At 51.8% G+C, this 23,477-nt stretch overlaps 8 protein-coding genes across 8 annotated transcripts; 3 read left to right on the forward strand and 5 right to left on the reverse strand.

Moving 5' to 3' along the window:
* Positions 1-402: 402 nt before the first annotated feature.
* On the reverse strand, positions 403-9,609 carry SEPMUDRAFT_79579 (uncharacterized protein; the record flags this gene model as incomplete). The annotated part of the gene is made up of 2 exons (XM_016910223.1): positions 403-1,704; positions 1,774-9,609. The coding sequence occupies 2 exons, from the start codon at positions 9,607-9,609 to the stop codon at positions 712-714; spliced, it is 8,829 nt and encodes a 2,942-aa protein (XP_016763294.1). The 3' UTR covers positions 403-711.
* Positions 9,610-10,418: 809 nt separating this feature from the next.
* On the reverse strand, positions 10,419-11,974 carry SEPMUDRAFT_123526 (PEBP-like protein). Its single transcript, XM_016901846.1, has 2 exons — positions 11,438-11,974; positions 10,419-11,363 (listed from the first exon to the last, which is right to left on the reverse strand). The coding sequence occupies exons 1-2, from the start codon at positions 11,868-11,870 to the stop codon at positions 10,564-10,566; spliced, it is 1,233 nt and encodes a 410-aa protein (XP_016763295.1). The 5' UTR covers positions 11,871-11,974; the 3' UTR covers positions 10,419-10,563.
* On the forward strand, positions 11,939-13,247 carry SEPMUDRAFT_161411 (ribosomal protein L4; the record flags this gene model as incomplete). Its single annotated transcript, XM_016907935.1, has 3 exons — positions 11,939-11,946; positions 12,233-12,377; positions 12,424-13,247. 3 exons carry the CDS (start codon positions 11,939-11,941, stop codon positions 13,210-13,212), a joined length of 942 nt encoding a protein of 313 aa, XP_016763296.1. The 3' UTR covers positions 13,213-13,247.
* Positions 13,248-13,487: 240 nt separating this feature from the next.
* SEPMUDRAFT_147123 (tRNA-synt_1c-domain-containing protein) lies at positions 13,488-15,525 on the reverse strand. The gene has a single exon (XM_016904096.1). It carries the CDS (start codon positions 15,427-15,429, stop codon positions 13,546-13,548), a length of 1,884 nt encoding a protein of 627 aa, XP_016763297.1. The 5' UTR covers positions 15,430-15,525; the 3' UTR covers positions 13,488-13,545.
* Positions 15,526-15,770: 245 nt separating this feature from the next.
* SEPMUDRAFT_147124 (DnaJ-domain-containing protein) lies at positions 15,771-17,833 on the forward strand. The gene is made up of 3 exons (XM_016904097.1): positions 15,771-15,849; positions 15,914-15,972; positions 16,032-17,833. The coding sequence occupies exons 1-3, from the start codon at positions 15,822-15,824 to the stop codon at positions 17,259-17,261; spliced, it is 1,317 nt and encodes a 438-aa protein (XP_016763298.1). The 5' UTR covers positions 15,771-15,821; the 3' UTR covers positions 17,262-17,833.
* Positions 17,834-18,183: 350 nt separating this feature from the next.
* Positions 18,184-19,428, reverse strand: SEPMUDRAFT_147125 (phosphatases II). Its single transcript, XM_016904098.1, has one exon. It carries the CDS (start codon positions 19,348-19,350, stop codon positions 18,418-18,420), a length of 933 nt encoding a protein of 310 aa, XP_016763299.1. The 5' UTR covers positions 19,351-19,428; the 3' UTR covers positions 18,184-18,417.
* A 417-nt stretch (positions 19,429-19,845) lies between these two features.
* On the reverse strand, positions 19,846-21,524 carry SEPMUDRAFT_161417 (ribosomal protein L1; the record flags this gene model as incomplete). Its single annotated transcript, XM_016907936.1, has 1 exon — positions 19,846-21,524. One exon carries the CDS (start codon positions 21,522-21,524, stop codon positions 20,214-20,216), a length of 1,311 nt encoding a protein of 436 aa, XP_016763300.1. The 3' UTR covers positions 19,846-20,213.
* Positions 21,525-21,835: 311 nt separating this feature from the next.
* On the forward strand, positions 21,836-23,108 carry SEPMUDRAFT_161419 (Thiamin pyrophosphokinase; the record flags this gene model as incomplete). Its single annotated transcript, XM_016907937.1, has 1 exon — positions 21,836-23,108. One exon carries the CDS (start codon positions 21,836-21,838, stop codon positions 22,634-22,636), a length of 801 nt encoding a protein of 266 aa, XP_016763301.1. The 3' UTR covers positions 22,637-23,108.
* Positions 23,109-23,477: the final 369 nt, after the last annotated feature.

Below are 23,477 nucleotides of genomic sequence, written 5' to 3' on the forward strand. Positions count from 1 at the left end.
TATCAACCAAACAGCCCAATCAATGGAATGGAACGGAATGGCTAATGTGTTCTTTTTCTTGATTCATAGGTTACCTGCTGCAGAGGAGACTGAAACCCCAAAAAAAGATAAAATACGAAAGTGATAATACCGGCATTGTGGGTGGGTTTTCCGAATCCGGGGTTGTTGTCTTCGAGAGGGTCTACTAAAGGCTACTAGCAGGTTGGTTGAGACTTTGAGCGCTATATGGCAAATCATGGGTTGAAGACCTGGTTATACTGTACATATAAATTACCTAAGTTCTACCGTTCCGTTTGTCCGCCGCTTTGCTCTCTTTTTTAGGAACACACACACACACACACACACACAGCCAAGGTAAGCAGAACGGCGTCGTAGAGGGAGAAAAGAAGAGAGTCGCCTGTTCGAGTTTGCAAGATATTCATTCGTCGGTTGTGACGAGTGGGTATGAAGCTAGCTACAGGGTCACAACTCGGCCATCTCAGCTTTCCTCTTCGAAGGGACCCAAAATCGTGGAAAAGAAAAGAAAAGAAAAGAAAAAGAGCCAGCAGCGGCCGGCCAAAGGAAGTCCAAAGTCGGATTCGCAGGTGTATCATTCAGCATCAGTCCAACCGTCCCAGATGGACCCGAACATCCTGTCTGTTCTGTTTCCCCTACTACTCCCATGCCATGCTATGCATCAATCCAATGAAACGTAATCACACCGTTTGTTCTCTAATCCTTAAACCTCCCAAGCAGCTTCTGCGGTCCCAACAAAAGCTTACTCTTCCGCTTCGACTCCTCATTATCATCTGCAGTGGAATCGGACGCCGCATGTCCATTACTCGTCGTCTGCTGCTTCTGCCGCAATCGATCTCCAAGACCCGTCAAATGTCGGTGAAGAGCCGTAGCTCGGTTGCGAGACTCGTCCGCAATGGATCCAGGCGAAAGTCTCTGGGTAGGCAGCAGCGCTTTGGGAGAGGGTGTGCTCTGTGTATGCTCATCTCTATATCCATTACCATCAGAAGCAGCGAAGCTGGGCGGAGCCAAGCCTTCTTCAGAAAAGCGCGAGGAATCCTCGGGAGAGGAATAGCTCACAATACTCCTGGCCATATTACTACTTCCTGTGGCAGGTCTCGTTGCACTGGAAGGCCGACCAGATGTTTCACCTCCTCTGCTATAAAATCCCAGAAAACTGCTGGTTTCCGAACTGTTGTCCGTAGTCGTCCAGTCCGAGGGTCCTGGCGTGGCACTGGCACCACTGTAGCCATCCGCCCATGCAGCCTGACTGCTGTTCGGACTCATGAATGTACTCCTGCTGGCCAGTTCGCGTAGTTTGGAAGTCACTTGCTTGTTAGGTTTGTGATGACTGAACTTGTTCCCTACGATTGCACCGGCATGACTGATCAGTGCTCGTACCACATCCTTCTTGAGCTGCATGGCCAAGTCGAGATTGGACCAGGTTTTGTTGCGATATTCCAATGTAGGCATCTTGAAGACGAGGTCGTGGACGTCTTCGATATTGCGCTTGCCTTGCCCTTTGTATGACAGGCACAAAACCATGCTCGGAATCTTGACGTATGAAAGAGTCATGTAGTTCGAGGCTCTATTCATCATCTGAGTCAAGTCATCCGATGGGCGCTCCTTGTCCTTATCCTTGTCTTTCTTCTTCTTGTCATCCACGCCATGCCGGTATGCAGCTGCCAGTCGCTTGCTTCTGCCATCACGCTCGTCACTATCAGCCGTGCTATGCAATGTAGATAGTGATCGCTGACTAGGCGATCGAGGAGGACCGACATTGGTCTGCGATAGAGCCTGTCGAGAAGCAGGAGTCCGTGTGCCAGAAACGCTGCGCGAAGACTTGTCAGAGTGCTGGAAGATGGCAAGTCCATGAGGGGCGTGGTTCGAGATGCCTAGACCTTTGTTCTCGACCTTGGTCTTCTTGTGCTTCTGCAAAGTCAAAGTAGGTTTCAATCGCGCATCGAGAGATCCTGGACCGTTCGTGTCGCTCTGGATCTCGTTATAGCCGGCTGGGTCAACCCCAAGCACTGACTGGGAATCTTCTCGTCCCCCAGGCTCCTCATCTTCTTCTTGGGGAGGCAGCATGTTCTTGACCATAAAGGGCGAGAATCCGCCATCGAAGGCACTACCTCCGACGCCCGGGAAGATGTATTCAAAAATCTTCTTGGCCACGTCGCGCTCGATTTGCAGTCTCAGCGGTACGAGATCGACTTCAAAATAGTCCACTACCGGTATGCCTGCTATAGCTTCCAGCATCAACCAGTGTACTCGGAGCATCTTGCCATCGCGTAGTCTACGACCACCCTTGCTTTCGTCGGTGAAGGGCGATATGATTTCAGGGTACAGCGCATCTTTGAGCAGATTGTACCCATTGATGCGACTGATCTCCATGCTGTTGTAGTTCGATCCATCGTAGTTGTCCGTTCGATCGAAGCTGGCATCTTGGAGTTGCAGCTCAATCAACGACTCGCCTTTGTCTCTGATAAGATGCCAGGCAATTTCGCGCGATGCTATGTGTAACTGCATGAACCCGCCACTATTGTCGGGCTCCCTGCGCTCTTCCATATGTTGCTGTGATGTAGTGATGGCTTTCATCATGAAGAACAGCTCATCCTCACAACTCGCAAGATCTTGGTCGAGCTTGATTCGGTCCTTCCATCCTTGTCGATCAAGTAAACGTTCATTTACCTGGAAGTGCAGTTTGATTTCCTCCAACTGTCTGATTCGCTCTTGAAGCATCTCGACCATTTCTGGAGCGCCGGTTAAATCGCTGAAGTCAGAAGCCAACATGATCTTCTCGAGACGTTCACTTCTAGTCTTCTCCAATGGCTCGTTATACAGCAAGAGATCCATGGCAATGACATACATCGTAAAGTACTGTGTGGAGTCGCAGATGGCGCGGAATTGAGGAAATTCCAGCCAGACATGGTCCATTCGCGTTTCTGCCTCCTCTGCGCTCTCGGAATTTGCTGGTTCACCTCCCGAAATGTCGTCGTTGTACTTGAGGCGCAGCTGGTTATACTTGTCGTACCGCAGACTGGCAGAAGTGCGATGCACGACTCGATGAAAGCCGTAAGGATTCGTTTCGAATTCGAACATGATCTCCATAGGCACCCACGGAGGCCAATAAGTGCCAGCCCGGACTCCGTAACGGTTGGCAGAGTAGAAATGCACGAACTCAGTGGAGAACGTCTTGGTGCTTGTCACAAACATCTGCAAACTGTCGGCAGCGGCATTGAAGCGGCGCTGCACGAGTCCGCTCACGTCGTCATCAATCTTGTCCTTTTCCATGATCTGGACAACCTTTAACTGCATGCCTTTGGCCGTGACCAGCACCGCAGAATTTGGGTTCTTCTCACTTTGCAGCTGGACTTGTGGCGCGATCAGACGGAAATGGTAGGTATTCAGCGCAGCGAACTCAACGGCGATGTCATCAGCAGGACCCCCATTGCCGCCTGTCTCCCACCGCTCGAGGTTGTCTGACTCCTCAGCGTTGACGAAGGTGCGGCCATCACGAAGCAGTTCATCGATGCGATCTTGTACAGCCTCTTCATCGTCTGCGTCAGGTGACATGGCACTGTATTGTGTGGTGTGGGACTTCTGGCGCTTCGGTGTTGACGGATTACCCTCATTTTTCCTTTCCTCAAGCACATCGAGGATGAACTTGACAGCACGCCGCGACATGTAATATACAAAACCGCGCCGCTGGCCATTCTGGTGAATGTAGCGCAATATAGTGTTGCGCAGGGAGTTGTTCCACTTGATCTGCGCATTGTGCACAATGAAGCGGTTGTTGAAATCGCTGGTGTAATCTGCCAACGGGGCGGCATCCAGGTGGACCGTGTCGGGATCATTCGTTCGGGAGTTTTCATGGGCTTCGAAGAACTCTTCGCTGGTCTCGAGATCAGGCACAGCAGATGGGTCCTCGTCGTGCAGGCGTTGGCGAAGCTCGCCAAGTATGTGCTGCAGGAACTGATGTTTGCCCTCAAGATGCTCAGTATGGTTCTTCAATGCATCCAGTTTGGCTTGCAACGCTTGCAGATATTCTTTGTTGTGCGAAGGCTCCCGCACGAGTTTCAATTCTTGCTCACCAACTGCCCGAATGTTCTGTTCCTGCTTCTCCTTGATCAACGCCAACCGTCGCTCTATGAGCTCCGCTTGCACGCGGCGCGGATCATTCTTTTGTGACATGACACAGTAGTGGGTTGGCTCATCTCCAAAGGGGCTGGTCCTTGATGGATCTCCTGCGATGGTGCCATGGTGATCCGTCTGTCGGTTATAGGTGAAGCGAGGAGCGAATCCTAGAGGCAGAATCTTCGTCTCTGGATCTGCTTCCGCTGGCAAAATCCAGTCGAGTTCCACAAAGTCGTCCATATCTATCCACGAGAAGTCGTTGTCGGGGATGTCAAACTTCGACATGTCTACCAGTGGCACTCCTCCCTGCAGAGATGCAAGCGTGTCATCGTTCGCCTTTTCGATGTCTTCAGCACTGGTACCTTCAATATTGGCAGAGAGGGCTCGCAAATCGGCGGAGATGAAATCTAGTTGAGCTTGGTGGATGCGCATGCCACTTGTTGTCTTGGACCGAGCACCCTCTGTGCCCTTGAGGTCAAAGTACTCTCGTCTCTGATGCATATCGAGCATGAAGCTATCGAGTCGCATCTTGAGGCCAGTGGCATACACGGAATGAGCGCCGTACTCTTCAGCATCCTTGTGCTTGTAGACGTGGCTTATGTAGAGTGGCGACAGCAGCAAGTTGTATTTGATGGTTGCCATATGGCGTCCAAACTTCTTGCTCTTCTTTTCCGTGATTCCCCACAATGGACCTTGCTTGATGGGCAAGGACATCACACCTGAGAACATAGACCACCAGCTGTAAAAGTGGGAGAAGAAGCGAGGCGTCAGGTGGACCGAGTTGTAGTTGATGGACGGTTTCAAGTTGTTCACGGACCAGTCTCGGTCGTGCGGTGCGCTCACAGCAATAGACATGTGAATGTGGTGACTCCTGAACCCGCGGTATGCATCATACTCTTCGCCATCGGAAGCACCTTTGGCAAAGTCTGGATGTTTGAGGACAACATCGTAGTGCGGTTTGAAGTCAAAGGTGCGTTTGTTCTGATCAACGTCACGCTCGAACATTAGTCCGGCTAGCCATTTCACCTTTCCAGAAAGCTTCATCACAACCTTCGTGAAGACAGCATTGTTCTTCGTGATGCTTGCACTGGTTGCGCTGCCATCATCATTGCCCCCCATATCCCGGGAGTGGCAAGCATAGTTGCTGAAATCTGGAACAGCAAGAATATACTCTCCACTATCAACCACAAAGAACTTACGGGGATCATCATCCTGAGCTATGTTCCAGCTGACATTGTCTCGCCAGACCATGACCAGGCCCGCACCTTCGCCAGTCACAACATAAGGATCGCGAGATCCTTTGATGACAAAGTGTACGTCCCCATCACCTTTCCACGCTACAACGATGCGGGAATGGAACGCCAGGCGAATCTTGTCCCAGAAACCGACCCGGTCTGAGGAATCGATTGGCGGTTTCGTAAAGTTCTCAATCACCTGCATCGCGTCTTGTATAGCAGGCTGATACGAGGTGGACCACGATATCCTCGTGGGACTGCTAGTATTGATCTCCATCTTGATGTCAGAGTACGTCTTGACAGCAGAAATAGTACGGCGGACTTCAATTGCATAGCCTTCAGTGCCAGCTCGCATCTTTTTCGGAGGCACAACCTGCACATTGACACTACGTTGCGATTCAACATCTCGGAACTCCTCAGCGACGATGAAGTCCATCCGTATCGACATCGCGGGCAGCCTAGCTGATTGACCATTTGCCAACGTAGGAATGTGTAGCATAGGGAGGGGGTAATCACGAAGCTGGACTCGAGCTTCACTCATCGTAAGGTGCAGATTCATAGGCAGCAAGAGGCCATACTCCATCGAGTAAGGCATCCCTTTACCAACGCTGTGCATGAACTTCGGAAGATCCTCCATCGGGAACGACGGCTTGTCAATAGTGACTCCCAGGTCGGTGATGGCGAAAACCATGAGCGCGGGGCGTCTGCTCCAAGCAAGTATAGGCTCGTCTTGTTCGACATCCTCCACATCGTCTGAGATGCCAAACAGCTTGCGGATCTCTTTGATCGCCTGGCTTTGGAAAATTCGTATACGATCGATACGAGATTTCCACGATTGAGAATTGTACAAGTCGAGCTTTTCGCGTGCCTTTTCAATCGAAATCGTGGCAGACTCGCTAATGCCACACCTGCCCTCTGCATCGTAATGAATGCTGCGGCCACGCTTATGACGCTGACTGTGCGCGGGACTGGGCTTCTCGCCCCTTGTACTTTGGCTGCGTTTAGTGGTCTTGCTCTGTCGGTTCCCAGACCTCGATCTCGACGAGCTTCCCACTTTCGCGGACTGTGCTCGCAGACGTGATGAGCTCTTTTGCATCCCTCGTGTCACTCGCTTCTTCTTCAGCTCGAACGCTTCCTCGCGAGCACTTCTCTGCTTCTGTTCCAGTAGGCCAGCTCGATAAATGGCACCAAGTTTCGATTCGAAGAGGCTGTCTTCAATATCAAATACGAAGACCTGGCTCCGGAGAGTCACACGGGGCATATGCTTGGGTCCTTCGGGCTCCTTTGTTAAGATGTACTCGTTGGTTCCAGTCTTGAAGTGATGCATAAGTTGCTTTGAAGTCTTGACCACGTTTGTTATGTTGTCGAAGATGCCATGAACCTCGAGCGAATGAGGAATGGATATTTTGATAGCCTCTGTTGCGACATCAATGGATTTTCCGCCAATGGTATTCTTGCCAACCTTTCGCTTGACGTCGCGCAAGTCAAGCCGCACGACCTTGAGACTGACCACTCGGCTCCATGCGGCTTTGGTTGCAGGAGCTTTCACGTACAAACGCGCCAGCTTGGTGCGGAGAAAGGGCGAGGACCATCGATGCCGACCAGTTTCAAGATGGTATATCTGAAGCATCATTGGTGGATCAGCAGGCATTTTGGCCTTTACCTGAACGAGGTTCGCTTTGAAGTCAACGGCGGTAATCTCACGCCCTGCGATCTCTGCAAGCTGCGGATCAGTGGCCGATAAGCCAGCACTTCGTACTCTGTTCAGGCCTGGGCGCGGCTCCTCGTCGTGCTCCCTGTCCATGATTGTCTTTTTGATGACCGTAGCGGCAACGCCGATTGCAAAATGATTGTAGAGTGAGTACTGTAGTAATATGCTCTTGGCGAATGAGTTGACGTGATATATAGGCCCTTGAGCATCCGTGGACGTTGACAAGGCTACCTCGAAACGTGGCAGTGATAGGAAGGACTTTGGTTCAGAATCTTCGATCGAGTCAACAATGAGCCCCTCAAGATTTTGTAGATGGAAAGTGAGTCGTCTTCCGTCAGCGTAGCTATGGTAACGCTTCCGGTGGAAGTTGAGGTTGTCGCCTTGCTTGGCTCCCTTGTCCTTGTTAGGAGATTTTGACATCGATTTCCGGCGGTCTGCTGGGTCCGGCGTCTTGGAGTCGTCGTCCCGTCGAGCCTTGTACTCTATCGTCCACGACTCGAGCTGCAAGCCAAACCCGCGTTGATCTTGGGACACCTGCTCATCAACGCCCGCCAATTCGAGGCCAAAGTCGGAACCTTCGAACTTGGCATGCTGAAGCCACGCTGGAACTTTGCGCAAGAAGCTGACTTGCGGCTTGCCTTGCCCATGTTGGCTGACCAACATGTCCTTGCGGAACTGGTTGATCACGTGATGGATACCTTCACAAATATCAGGTCGAACGAGATATACGGTGAAAGACTGCGCACGACCGGTCGCAACGACAGAAGCTTCTGGTAAAGCGTTGACGTCGACTTGGACATCAACCGTGTCGCTGAGCAGCAGATCATGTCGGTCGCCAGCAGCACTCTGATAATACAGCTTGTGTCTTGAGTGGCGGTAGTAGGAGCTCAAGCTATAGTGCATTCGAGTGTCCGTAGCATGTGAAGATTCACATTCTAATGCTATCGACGAGACTGACGCAATTAGGAGGTCAAAGTCATCTGCGTCCGCATTCTTCTTGTCCATTGGAGGCAGTGATATACGCACAACAGGTTCTTGGATCGAAAATTTCACATGTGCCTTTGGTAGTAGCTGAGAGATGAGTTGATGATGCGTCGTTGCAGGCTTAGCGGATTGCTGCCGAACGGAGCGTTGCTTCAGCATTGCGTGAACTAATGGTAAATGTTTTGGATCCAGATCGACAGAAGGAGAAGTGCACACGAAGTTCGCATACAGAATGTTGGTGTTGCGGTCGGTTGGACCATCCTGCTTGGATGCTTCGATCGTGCGCGAAGGTAGAGTTGTCTTCACGGTCGCGGTGATCATGGGCACATATAGCATGCGCTCCGGGTGTTCGTGACCGTCGTCAATGCCGGCAGCGATGGCGATGCCGGTAAGAAGACCTTGATGCGCGACGTCCTTGGTAGCAAAGTACATTCTGTGGGCTGGGCTCTTGGGATCGAGTCGCAAGACATCAAGGCCAAGCTCCTTCATCGCAAAGTTGAAGTAGACATTTCTGCCCCCATCAGCTTTGACGGCGAGCTTCTTGGACAGGCCGACAAAGCTCACGGCGAATTGGACCTCCTGAATACCACGCAACACCGACGCCACGAAGGCCCGAGAGTCGGACACCGCTCGAACAATATGTTGCTCGTGAGTGCCTGGATCTTCCAGCTCGCCTACGACAGCTGCCAAATGATCGGTCGATATCGAGCCGTCTCCTCGAGGTTGAGCGTATTTGCCTCGAAGCAGATCCGACAGTCGTTTGGCATGTTCGAAATCGTCGTATGGCACATTGACTCGGCCCAGCTTGAGTGCGATCGATGCATCACGCAAACCCTCGCGCCCCCGGTGGAGCATACCATGAATATTAAGCGTGCAGTAGTCGAGCAGTTCCGTAGACTCCCTGCCCTCTGGCGTGAACAGCACACTTCGTATGATAGACTTCCATTCGGCAGGACATTGCGTGTCTGGTCTAAGCTTATGATGTTGGAACAGCCGGCTCCGATCCACTGTCTGCGCCCTGGTATCCACGGAAAGAGTCAACCTCTCCATGCGAAGCGAGCCTACACCCACAATGTTCACCGTCACTGCGGTCGCGATCAGATCGAATAGCCTCAGCCAGCCAATCTGCCTATGCAATCTCTTGATCTTTTCCTTCACTGCTGTCAATTGTCTCCACAGCTTGCCATGCCCATCTGCGTCCTCGTGGTCGATCGGCGAATCCGTCTTCCTCTTCCCGTGCTCGTTCGCACGATGTTGACGCTTCGTCTCGTCCAAAGCTCGCAAATCGACAGTCACCGCCAGCTCCGTGACGACCACGCTGCACCACGTCGGCAAAGCAAATGTAGGGCGATGGACGGACAGTCCAACACCGCGTATGGTAATCTTGAGGCCATTGCGCGGCGAGAAGGCAATGCGCCTGAAGCCGGAGTATCCCACACGCTGGATGGAAACGCCTGTGACAATGCGCAGAATGGCAAAGACCACAAAGGTGAACAGATATCCTATGACCACGAGCCCGAGCAGAAAGGATAGCGTAGGCACAGGCATGACGAGGGTGCAGGCTCCATCAACACCGCCTGCGCGTGTTCATGGACAGTATCACCTCGTCGTCTTCGTCGTCGTCGCCGTCGTCCCGCTCTGTAATTCTGGCCTCTCTCGCTGTCATGATATCGTGCGAGTCAGAAGGCGCCGGCACATCATGAGTTGGGTAATATGTTGGTGGGCAGCTGGGATGAGGTTGGTTCGCGGTGGCAGAAAGTGGAAGGGAGGAGAGAGTGGTAACAGTGATGACAGGGTCTCTCGGGTTCCGCGGTTGGCCGCTCACGAGCGCTGTCGATGGCAAGAGAATGGTGCGGGCGGTGGATTGGATAGGCGGAGGTGTGGGAAAAAGGGAAAGCGAGGTGATGTGGTCAGAATGGAAGCTACCTAGTAGGTATCGGTCAATGATGATGCACTGCCAGCCCTACTATACCGTAGAACTATGGCGTACTTCTTGAAGCACGACGGATTCCTCGAATGCACTACTGCCCATTGGCCTCTTCTGGAGCACACCTTATGGACTGGCCGATGCTAAGATACTGTAAGATACCTTAGGTACCTTATGTATGTTTATGAGTCTCTTTGTGGACATGTCCAACTTTTCCCCAATCAAGTGAGCAGCGGCACTTGTGAAACATGAACCTGGTCTGGTTGTGTTCTTCAATGCGCTCGAGCAAGGATCTCTCATTATTCATCTACTGATCTGAGCGCCCATCGCCCTTGAGGCTCTTGGCACGTTTTCCGGCTCGTGCGAGGCGAGGCGAGGCGAGGCGAGAGCGAATCATACCAAACCTTCTCTTCATGGAGGTACAGCCATCATCATCTTCATGCATACCTGTATGTACAATAGTGGAAGCAATTCTGCCTCAACAGCGGCAGACTATCTCAAGTGTTGAGTATGATACATGCACTCATATATAAATGTGACGCATACAGCACCTATCCCCGCCTCCTCTTTCATCCCTATCGATATCTCTCCTCCTTCAGCCTCTTATAAGGCAAGGGTTCAATCCTCTTCCTCTTGAACACCAAATCAGCTCCCACAATCCCCGCCCGTTCCATGACCCCCTGAGTCCCTTCATCCCACTCTGTCCTGAATACATCCACTCCAATAGCCTTGAGACCAAATTCTTTTCTCAGACTGCGAAGAAAGAAATTTTCTCGACGAGAAAACGCACCATCTCGTGCGCCTTTGATCTGCGAAATGGACAGCTTCTCGTGCTCGAACGAGATTCCATCTTCTCCTACTGCTGACGAAGTTGACTTGTGCGCCTGCTCCATAACAAATACTGCCATCCGCTGATATGGCAACCCATCTTGCGCGTAAGCTGGTAGATATGGCAGGACAATTTGATCCTCGCTCAACTTCCCAAGATCCACAGTCGTCTGGGTCGGACTGATGGTGATATTACAAGCCAGGAAATGACAACGATAATCGAACCCATCTTTCTCGACATTTGGCACATCGGGATTCACAATGGCGATTGTAATCAATTTCTCGCCTTTCTCGTATGATTGAATGGAGAGAATGGGTGGATGTTCAGAGATGCGAGAGTCGACAATCTCGCCATGTTGGACGTTACGGAGTTTGCGGGGGTTGGACGGGTTGCAGAAGGTGAGTTTTGTCGAGACGACGGGATCGATGGTAGGGAGGATGTCCGGAACCACGTGCAGCTGCGTGATGCGTTGGAGCAGGAGAGTGCGTTCGTAGGATCGCCATTTTTGGTTGGCGAGGTGGCGGTAAATCGGTTTGGTCATGTCGCCTAGACAGAACACACAAGTTGTTAGGATATGCGATCTTACTACTGAATGCGGAGAGGGCGATGAGCCAACATACCGTGTCCATCCTCGAAGCGCTTTTTGACGAGAGGATCGTTGATATCTGCTAGAATCTTGGTGTCTTCCAGTTTCTTCCTCATACTCCGGAGTCGAGTCTCCTTTTGCAAAATTTCCGCGTCTGTAGTGGGTGTGGATTGCATCAAGGCATCGATTCTCTTGCGATACGTCTGGATGATTTCCAGTTTCTCGGCGCGGTCTTGTTGCAGGAATTTGCGAGCTTCCTGGAAGCATTGGTAGGGCAGCTGTGCAAAGGGAATGTTGGTGCTACTGGCAAGTGCTCGTCTTCTTCGTCGGGATCCCACGGGCATCTTCCCTTGTTCGCGTTGTAGTTTACGCTCCAGCCGAGGCGTGGAGACGGTCAATGGATCCAATTGTCGTGTGCTTGGTACGTCGGCGCTGAGTTGCTCTGTTTCGGCGGCCTGGCGGGTCATCGTCGTGCTGAAGCTGCGTGTCGGGAGAGCTATTCTGTCGTGTCGAGTGCATCGCAGGCATTGCGCCAATGGCCGAGCGCCTCGTTCCAGAGCCATAAATGATGGAATTGTACAGGAGTCTGGAGAAAGATATCGACGTAGCTCGCAGGTCGCGTTGATGGATCGACCATAGTTCTAGTTCTAGCGAGAGGTGAAATTCGCGGACTTCTCGGGGGTGTCGCTCAATACCCATCCTGCCGACCTTACTACCTACTTTATCTTTCTGCATACGCATCACCACACCACACTGACAATCGCGATGGCGTCGAGACGGGCGACAGTGCCCGCCAAGCACCTCTTCAATGGTTTCCGCTCCTATGAAGCACCAACGCGTTGCTTCACCCGATCAATGGCCACCGAAACAATTCCAGTGCCGGACGAAGCAGCTCCTCCTCCTCCTCCTACACCAGCATCCTCCCACGCACAGCTCGACGCCACGCCCACACAGCCCTTGGTGCAAGACTTTACGTCTTCCCCGCCACCGCCAGCTGTGCCCTCTGCTAGCAGCATCCAGCGCATCCAACCTTTCCAGCCAGCGCCGAACCCTTTCCGCCAAACCGCGCAAATAAGCTTGCACAGCTTCCCTCAATTTGAACCCACATCCCTCATTACCTACCCTTCCACCCACCTTCTCCTTCCCATCCGCAAAGACCTCCTTCATCGCGCTGTAATCTTCGAGGCCGACGCATCACGCCGAGGCACAGCATCCACAAAATGGCGGTCAGAAGTACACGGCTCGAATCGAAAAGTCCGACCCCAAAAGGGCACTGGTTCAGCCAGATTAGGAGATAGGAAAAGTCCCATGCTCAGAGGAGGTGGTGTGGCTTTTGGTCCCAAACCGAGAGATTTTTCGACCGAATTGAATCGGAAAATCTACGATCGCGCGTGGAGGACTGCCTTGAGTTGGAGGTACAAAAAGGGAGAGCTCCTCGTCGTGGAAGACCAGATTGAGCTGGACGAAGGTGAGGTGCACGAGAATAGCTTGGAGAGATATATGGAAGATCTGCTGAGGTGGAATCACATTGGAAATTTCGGGGAGAAGAAGCATGGTAAATCGTTGTTCTTAACTCTCGAAAAGAGGGATGTGCTGTGGAAGGCGCTGGATAAGGGCCATTTACATCGACATGCTCGGGCTGTGGAGGCAGAATGGGTGGATGTGAAGGATTTGTTGGAGGGAGGACGTGTGATTGTTGAAAAGGCTGCATTAGAGCATATTTTCGAAGAACACGAGAGTGATCTGAAACAAGGTGATAAGTTGGCTGCTCAGATGCCAGAGTTGTATGAGGAGGTGGAGCTTGCATAAGATAGCTTGGTGATACCATAAAAGGGAAACAATTGTCGAATCGATGAGTCCTGCTGGGTAAATGTCTCCGCTGCTCATATGTGCCCTCACTCTCGCTATGGAGTGCGATAGCCAACATTCGGGAATATGTGCTTGGCATCTGTGAGAAACAAAATACAGATCCCTGGATCTTACACGTATGAGGTTGCATGCCATTTGGATGTAGCCGGGCGAAGGAGACTTCGGCGCTCATCATTGTGGACACGAGAAGAACGCGACATTTCGTCGCCCGCCAATGGAGTACACGGGCTGAATATATACTACTACATGGGAAGCATAGGAGACTACCTAGACCTAGTCGGTCGGCTTGAACTTGAGTCCAAGTCGTCTACAACATTCCTGGTAGCCTAGCACAGCCATGATCTGCCCAATTCCCGGCCCTGGTAAGCCATAGCTCAGCTTCTCTCTAAGGTGGCGCATGAGGGCTTTGTTCAAAGACTTGTACGACTTCTTGAGACCTTCGTTGGTCGCCAGGCTTTCCTCGTCTGCTCCGATATGGTTTAGAAGCGATGTGTGGATATTGGAGTGGATCTTTGACGATATCGAGGTAATGTGGCTATCGAGGAGACCCCCGTCATCGTTGGTAGTAGATTTGGAATTGTTCATCGTTGTCGAGGCGAATTCTTCTTCTTGTAGAATGTGCTCCATCAGCTTCACTAGCAATTCAGGAGTGAGCATCTCGGCGTTATCGTGATTTGCTGCATTCTCGGGTATAAGAGCTGCATCGTAGTCGAAGAAGTATTTGTTCCTTTCGAGGAATTGAGTTGGCGTCTGGTACGATTTAGAGTCGACGAGGAGGATATCGCGGATGTATGCCTTGAGGTCGAAATAAGGTTTGTCTTCGCCGATGTGACGCTGCAGGAAAGAAGTGTCGGCGATGACAACCTCTTCCGCTACGGCGTCAATGAGATCTTGGATGGGTTCAGTGGTGTTTGCAGCCTTTGCACTCTCGATCGCTCTCGCCACATGCTGTTTCTGCAAAAACCAGAGTTTCTCCATGCGAACGATTGTGTTCCCTTTGGTGAACTTGAGGTCAAAGTCTCGGATCAATTCGTGCATCTCTAACACATCGTTCCGACCAGGATTACTCCAGCCCAGTAGTGCTAGGAAGTTAGTGAGTACGTCGGGGAGGACTCCATTTTGTTCTCTCATCCCGCGCACGTCTAGAACGAGACCGGTATCACTCCGTTTCGAGAGTTTGGCTTTGTTTTCATCTACGAGGAGTCCCACGTGTGCAAAAGCAGGAGGTGTCCAACCAAATGCTGCATACAAATCATAGTGCAAAGGCGTACTCGCCATCCATTCAGTGCCTCGAATAACATGTGTGATCTTCATGAGGTGGTCATCGACAACATTTGCGAAGTGATAAGTCGGTATTCCATCGGTCTTGACCAAGATAGTATCTGCGGCATCGATGCCCGAATCATCCCCCGTGCTCTGGCTAGCACTCGGCGAGCGCTTCAAGCGCTGGATTTTGCCGTATATCAAATCAGTGTAGACGCGCTTGTGAACGTCTTCGGGTTGCTTGAGACGTATTGTGAAAGCATCGTGTTTTACCTCTGCTCGATCCTGGGCTACTTCTGGGGACAGCGAAGAGCAGTCTTGGTAGCAACCACTTGTGACATACGCAGCTTTGCCGCCTTGTGAACCAGTAGTCTGTGGCGTGCAAAAACATCGATAAGCAGATCCGTCTTGAAGCAGCACCTGTGCATGGTGCTGGTAGATGTCGTTCCGTTCAGACTGTTTGTAAGGCCCATACGGTCCGCCAACTAGAGGCCCCTCATCCCAATGCAAGCCGGCCCATTTCAGGTCCTCGCAAAGCCGTTGCTCAGCATCTGGCACCAGTCGTTTCTGGTCGGTGTCTTCTATTCGTAGTAAGAACTGGCCGTCTGTTCGCTTTGCCAAGAGATAGCTGAACAAAGCAGTACGAAGCCCGCCAATGTGCATATATCCGGTCGGTGACGGAGCGAAGCGCGTCCTGGCTGGTGAGGATGGTACCTTTCCGCCATGCCTAGCGGGAGCAGTCGATGCGTGTCTTCTTGGAACAGCACGTTTTACATATGAAGCCGGGCCATTGCTGTGCACCGCCAATGCTGTGAATGTCCGCCGTGTATGCTGCTGGAGGGCTTGTTGACTTCTGCAAGAGGCGCATATCCAGCCCACGATGGGTTCGAGCATGTCTCGTCTCGTTCCGCTCCGTCTCCTTTCACATGCAAACTGGGCTCTGGGAAACTTCCAAGTGAAACTTGCAGTACATATCGTTCTCGTTCTCCCGTACCTCCTACCTAGGTGGTCAATCGTTTCCAGTAAGCTTCGTGAGACCGACGAGGGTACGTGTATAAGGTACCTCCCGGCCGGCCTACAGGGATGTAGATCATGTAGTGACGGGACGGAAAATCTCAAAATTTGGGACCATTACGACATCAACAAAAATAACACCAGCAACAATACACAACGCTGCGCCTCCTTTCGCACAACTGACAGACTTCTCATTCCGGGTCGCCTGATCAGTGCAAACACCGCAATTTGGGCTCATACCATCAAGGCAATCTCCTACGACTGGCGGCAAAATGAGCGCCGCAGAAATTGACCTCTATGGTAGGCGCGACAAACACCGTTATGTGAGCCTTCTGGACGGTAACAGACTGACCGACTTGACTAGAGGTTCTACAAATCTCCAAAAGCGCCACCAAGGCCGAGATCAAAAAGGCATATCACAAGGTGAGCGTGTCCAGTGCTGCTTGGGCAAGCTGCTACGATCCTGATACACTCTCTGCTAGGCCGCTCTCTCGTCACATCCCGACAAAGTGCCTGTAGAACAACGAGAAGAGGCAGACGCCAAATTCAAGTCCGTCTCCCAGGCTTATGAAATCCTCAGCGATGACGACTCGCGCGCAATGTACGATCAACACGGCATGGCTGCCTTCGAGAAAGGCCCAGCGGGAGGAGGAGCAGGTCCCGATCTCGACGATATTCTAGCTCAAATGTTTGGCATGGGCGGCGGCGGCGGGATGGGCGGTGGGATGCCCGGCGGAGCAGGACCACGGAGGAAGCGAGGAAAAGGACGGAACGAGATGCAGCAATACGAAGTCACTTTGGAGGAACTGTACAAGGGCAAGACGACGAAGTTTGCGAGTACGAAAAACGTGATATGCGGCAATTGTGAGGGCCGCGGAGGGAGGGAAGGCAAAAAGGCCAAAACGTGCGATACTTGCAAAGGCCGTGGTACACAGACACGATTACAACCTGTCGGACCTGGAATGGTTACGCAACAGACCGTCGAGTGTTCGACGTGCAGTGGACGAGGCCAATTCTACGCGGATAAGGACAAGTGTAAGAAGTGCAAAGGTGCAAGAACAATCAAGCAAAAGAAGATACTGGAGCTGTATATCCCTCGAGGTTCACGAGAAGGAGAGCACATTATCCTGGCAGGAGAGGCAGATCAGGACCCTAATGACGAAGAGCCTGGGGACATCATATTCGAGCTGGTCGAGGAGCAACACCAAACCTTCAATCGCGCTGGCGCCGACCTTCACGCAGAACTCGAAATTAGTCTAGCAGAAGCGCTGACAGGCTTCAACCGCGTGGTCATTACACATCTGGACGGGAGAGGACTTCAGCTTCATGTTCGACAGCCCGAAGGCAAAGTTTTACGGCCAGATGAAATCCTCAAAATTCAAGGTGAAGGTATGCCAATCAAGCGATCAGACCACAAGGGCGATCTGTATCTGTCTCTCAAGATCAACTTCCCCGAGAATGGTTGGCTCAAGGACCAAGCTGCCGTCGACCGTGTCAAGGCAGTCCTCCCGCAGCCTCAAGCCAATCCTGCTGGAGGCTTTGGGGAGCTCAAGCCGGGACAGACTCCAGAAGTCATCGATGAAATCCATGACTTCGAGGTCGTGGATACGATGGAAGGCTTTGGCGCTGGATCGGATGACCCACGAGCAGGGGCTGGTGAGTGGGAAGAAGAGGAGGATGGCCCACAAGGGGCGCAGTGCGCGCAGCAATAGCCGTAGGTCGTGACAAGTGGAAACGAGAATGAAGGGACGCTGGCGAACTTCGTATGCTAGAAGAGTATAATGTCGCTCCGGAGTCAGCCAGTGGCAAAGTATGATATCAAAAAGCCACCACCCTGTCCGGAGGCAGCAAAACTTGGCAAGGCTTGCCTCTGGCGGCTGCACGGATTCGAGATCGGATGGAACCTTGGGGGAAAGGGCTTCATGGGAACACCATGGAAGTCTGTCGTTCCCTTCTCGAGGCGCAAAAAATAGCGACCCTCCTAGGTGCAGAGAAGTGAAAAGCAGAGCGGAGTGGAGCAGAGCAGAGAGAGCAAAGCGAAGCGAAGCCGATTAGTGGGCGTGTCGTGCACGGCCTGGCCCTGGCCCTGGCCATGAAAAGAAAGCATAGGTACCTGACCTACCTTATGCTGAAATAATCTCAGCTACCTACATGAGAGTACAGTGCAAAAATGAGGTGTGCATGCATATACATATGATGAATCACGATGAGCACTCTTATGAGCTTCACATGTTCATTCGAGTACAATCTCTTCCATTCGGCCAAGACTTGAAGTGCAAATGCCAAAAGAAAAGAAATAGATAAAATAAATAGATAAAATAAAAAACAGATGGAAAAACAGATGGAAAAACAAAAACGAAACCAAAATGCGGTACTCTTTCGTTAGCGTGCCATTTTTCACATGTTGGCTGACGGTACCTCCTAGGAGGTTCAAGTATCTGCGTGGACTGAATGAGCGTTCGATCATTGTGTTCATGCGCATTTTTGTCATTCAGTTGAGATGTCACCTAGCAGCTCTGGTTCAGAGATGCCTCAGGCCGCATGGCAAAGGCTTTCAAGCCTACCGTAGTACTACCTGTAGTATGGCCAGAAGGACTAGAGACATCTCATGAATGACAGTATATTCACTCAAGTCATCTATACCATGTCATCCTTGCTCGCACTTCAACTCCAAGCGCCCTTTTCGTCTCCCCCGCACAACAGTACCAGTATGGGGTCTGTCCCCAGCAAGCAAATGGGTATCTTGAGACACTATTCCTCACCCCTAACGCCGTAGCTCCATCGCTAAAGTGCAAAGTGCATGTCCCTTGTGTATTCTCAGTCGCCACGACCCTCATCCATAACATCGGTGTCCTCCAAGTCGCTGTGCTACAACGTCTCTTCGCCGTGATCGGTAAAGGGCACGAACGTACGTCCGCCGAAACGCTGCTTGTCATCATCACCGTCCATATCCGCGTCTTCATCATCATCTCTTTCTAGAGCCCTCTTCGAACACAAAGATGTGTTGTTATTGGCACTCCCGTTCACCGCATTGGCATCCGCAGACACAGCATCTGCGCCGAGCACCTCCTGCACATTTCGCTTGGCCTGAATGATGTCCCAATATCCCTCCAGCAGCCTCTTCATACTGTCGTCGAAATTCACGCAGAACCTCTGCGCCTGGCAAAGCTGCATGGCCTTGATGTGGTCGACATCCTGATGCGCCTCCATCAAATAGGCAGCCACGACACCGGCGCTCCTCTCATTTCCACTTTCGCAGAAGACAAGGACTTTTCCCAGTCGAAGTCCATTCGAAGCCTGGTAGGCGCGTGAGAGGTGGTCGTTGATCATGTGACTCGTCTTCCCAAAATTGCGGATGAGATCTTGGTTTGAAGTCAGATCGACACTCTTCGCCTCCACTCCTAGTCTGTCTGCCATATGGAAGGCCGATTGCATCAATCTCGACTGGAATGTGTGCTTCTGTCTGACTCCCAGAAGCATCGTCACGCCCTGCTCGACTAGCCACTTCTCGTCCTTCGCGGCAGTCATAGGTCCCAAACACAAGAATGGCAGGATGGTTTGTGCTTCGCGCCTGCGTTCGTAGGCCCAATCTAGCGGCGGATTCGATTGGACGAGGTTATCATAGTCGACATTCTGCAGGAAGTCATACGTGCGGGATTTGATGGCTTTGATGGAGAATTCCGGAATGGCGTCGTGGTTGAGTGCCGGCGGGGGCACCACGATGCGTGGTGGTGTTGGAATTCTGCTCGAGTACGTGTCATTTCTATGCGGAAAGCGAAGAAGGGGCGGCGGAGCAGCCATCGAGCCGATCGGGGGGGTTGGTGTATGCAGAGTGGGTGGTGGGTTGATGGAAGCGTGCAGGTTTGCGCCTCGAGGTCGTTGATATTTCGCTTGGCCGGATGCGCGTGAAACTGTGCAGTGATAAGGTAAGGTTGATGACAAGAGTGATGCTGGTGGTGTTGTTGTTCAGGCTGTGAAGTGGAAAAGAGAGACCTACCACCGAAAGGTAGCGGCTGCAACTGCTTCACGTAGAATAGATGGCACACGACCAGAAGAGAGGGAAAGGGCACGTCATGTGACAGCGTACCTTGGGTGTTGTTGAAGAAAAGTACATGTAACCTACCGTACCTAGGAGATCAGGTAGGAGGTACGGACATGAACTGTGACGGACGGCGCTCATGCGGGGAGTGCCTGAGGCCGAACTTCACAACTGAGGTGATGCTCTTGACTGGAAAGGCCAAGATGTACTATACAGGCCAATGTAGAACTGTGTGCTCTTTCTACGCGACTTGTTGTCTGCACGCGTCCGAACACAGCAGAGTCTGCCTATAACTGCTTTCTCCTCCAACCAGAACGAACTCACCAGAATGGACAGACACGTCTAACATCCGTTGCAGCGCAGCGGATTGACCGACGACATGTACCCGGCAGTAGGAAGGTCGCGAGGAGAGATATTAAGGCACGCAAAACTGCGATGCCCAAAGCCAAGCCATGCTTGAGGGGTCTTGCGGACCTTGCTTTTCATCCTGCCAAATGCAGAAGTCCAAAAGTGCTATACAGAGCCTCTTACCACCCAAATGTGCTTCGCTCCCACGATAATCTTGTGCGGTGCATGTGTCAGAAGACAGATTCGACCGCAGATTGTGAGCGAGCTCCGTAACAAATTACACTTTCGACTTTACCTTCTTGCTCTTCTTCAAATCTCCGTTGACGGCGACTTTCATCTTCTCCGACGCAGCAGCCTTCTGCCTCTTCAATGCCTCCTTCCTGGCAGCCTTTTCGGCCTTATCGCTCTCCTTCGCCTCAAGCTCCTCTTTGGTCTCAGTCTTGGACTTCTTAGACAGAGTAGACTCATCCTCAATTTCAGCTTGGGAACCCTTGCTCTTCTTCTCAATCTTGCGCATCTTGCCATCAGGTCCAGGAACCTCCACATATTCGGTTCCATTGGCATCAGTGAGGGCGAAAGCGCTGCGCTTGCGCTTCTTGCCTGGGTTCTCTTTCGTAGGTGCCTCTTCCAGCACATCAGCTTCATCAGCCCACAGCTCTTCGGCGAGCCAGATTGGCAGAGCAGCAGTTTCCGGTCCCTTGATATGCACAGCTCGCACATTCTTCCATTGCTGCGGGACGTATTTCTCCACCATACCGGCTACCACGGCTTCAATATTAGCCTGCACTTGTTCCGGCGTCATGCTGGCTTTGCCAACCTTGATCGCAGTCGTGGTCGAAGGCGCAAGATGGACGAGGGCAGAGCCAAGCGCTTTTGTGACCTCATGTGCGATGTCTTCAGGTCTGACGTCTTTCTTTTCAACTTTGCTGCCACCCTCAGAGAGCTTCTTTCTCTTTTCGCCGTTCTCAAGAATGTTTTGCTTCTTGCCCTCGAGCGAAACTGGTATCGGTCGCTTCGAACCACCCTTGTAGAAGACCTTGCCAAGCACGGACGGCAAGTATGTGATGATGCGATCGTCTGCGAGAAAGACGTCGTACTCGGAGAACAGCTGTCTCTTTGACTCGTAGCTCTTGTACTTCGTCTTAAGCTTCTCCAGACCAATCACACGCGCGATTCTCTTCCCAACATCCAACGGGAATGAAGCCTCGGCGACGAGGTCCTTATATTGCCTCTGTGGATCGGCGGTGATGAGACATATTCTCAGACCTTCCTCGTCTACGCTGCGGATCGGGGTGTGCAGGACAATCTTGCCTGGCTTCAGGCGCTTCTTGTCGACAATGTGCTTCTTCGTGGTCAAGATCAGCCAGACTGGAACGTCCTCGTCGACTTCCTCGCCGTCGTCTGCATCTGCAAGAAGATTTGTCTTCTCTAGAGAGGACGTTTTCGCGGCAGCGTCGGAGTTGATCTTCTTGAGAAGAGCTGTCGATGCTTTGAGCGTTTGCGAAGGGACAAGTTGGTATGGTGAGCTACTCGCTGGGACCGCGATTTCGGTATGGACCTTTTTGGTGAGAACTCTGGAGGGCGCCATGTTGTGATGTATGTAGAGGTTTTGGAGTAGTGGTTCAGAATTCCAGTCGAGTATCGCGAGCTGGAAATTTTGTGCCTGCGGCAAAATTCCGAATGAGGACTAACTCTTTTGCCAAGTACGAGGAAAGGTAGAAATTTTGATAGCTGTTCGGAAAAGTCTCGGCACTTCTCGCACAAGGTAGTCTTACTCTTACTCAGGATCCGCATCAACAGTACGGGCATGTACTCTCTCTGGTCTCCACTCCACTGTACACACTCATGATGATGGCATGTGTCAACGGGGAAGAAAGTCCGACTCAACAGAATGTGCTAATGACAGAGCTCAGGCCCGCTCAATATCTCGAGCCCACACAAACTTCAAGCTCAGAAGTAGCACTCATAATACTGAACAGTCCCTTTGATGACCTAGAATACTTCAAGCGCCTCTACGACCATGCTTCGTATTGTATCTGCGCAGACGGAGGCGCCAACAGACTCTACGACATGCTGTGTAAGCACTATCCAAGCTCGGACGGGACGAGATCACTGCAGCATGCTCTGCCAAACGCCATACACGGTGACCTAGATTCTCTACGGGATGAGGTACGACGGGAATACGAGAAGCTTCATGTGCCTATCACCCGTGATCCAGATCAGTACACTACGGACTTTGGCAAAGCTATCAAGAAGATTGTGGAAAGCAGGTCTTCTGTCACAGATGTACTGGTTTTGGGCAGTCTTGGAGGCCGAGTAGATCAAGGTGTGGGACTGCTCCACGAGGTTCATCGGGAACAGAAGGTTTTGCATCCTTGGTTGCGATTCTGGTTCTTCACGGAGAGTAGTGTCAGCATCTTGCTGCAACCTGGCACGACCAGAATCCATACCCCACTCCAGGAGGGACTCATTCGAGAAAATATTGGCATATTGCCGCTCTATGGCAAGGCCGTGATCTCGACCAAGGGTCTAGAATGGGATGTGCAGGACTGGAGAACGGAGATGGGAGGGCAAGTCAGTACAAGCAACCACATCAAGAAAGACATAGTGGAAATCATGACCGATGTGGATGTGCTCTTCACGGTGGAACGAGAGAGCATTCCTCTGAGGCCTAGGATGTGGCATGAGTACTCATGGTGAGCAGGCTCGTGCAATTAGTTTCCTTTCGGAAGCACGCTTTGCGCACAGTGGCCGGGCAATTAAAACTGCAGACGCCTGCAGATGTTCAAGGCTAAGCGTACTACTAGAGCTTCGGGCCATGTTCCGGCCAGCTTCGCAGCGCGGGCACATTCGAGGCTGCACAAGGAGTCGCACCCGCCGGCTACGTACTCTCGTCTTAGTCCAGCCGTGCTGGAACCAATAGCTCCAGTGCAAAATATTCACAATTTGCTATTTGCCAGCGCTGCAGCACAATGAAGAGGGCATTCAAATGCGTCAACGTGGGAGCCTCTCTATCGAGCGTGGGCACAGTTGATATGTGCAGCACTACATGAAAGAGAGCGCCATCTCTCCTCACTAGTGATGGCTGAATGCGTTCTGTCAATTAGTGGTGAGCGCACAGTATCCTATCACTTCTTGATACGTAGCAAGTAGAGGGAAATAGACAAGTCGGCCATATCAGCTTGTAGTGAGTCTAGTCCGTCAGGCCATGCGATACAGACCGATACAGAACGTTTTTCGCGCAATGGGTTCTGCGTCTCGTGTACAGACCACGGCCAGAATAGGCCGTGGCATTTCCGATGTGCACGAGCACAAGCACAAGCACGAGCACGTTGGACTTCGCGTTGCCACATCCACGAGAGTGAATGAAACGACCCGAATGACTGATTATATGCGACAGCACATCGACGAGCTGCAGTAAGCAGATGGTAGTCATGTCCGCTGGGTGTCATGCATGTACTGCAGCCTGATTGATGGCAGTCGTTTTCTCTTTGCACGTCGCGATACATGCAGTAGTCTGTCTCATGATAGCTTCACCGCG

Source organism: Sphaerulina musiva (genome assembly GCF_000320565.1).
Source record: "Sphaerulina musiva SO2202 unplaced genomic scaffold SEPMUscaffold_2, whole genome shotgun sequence".
Classification (NCBI taxonomy): Eukaryota; Fungi; Ascomycota; class Dothideomycetes; order Mycosphaerellales; family Mycosphaerellaceae; genus Sphaerulina; species Sphaerulina musiva.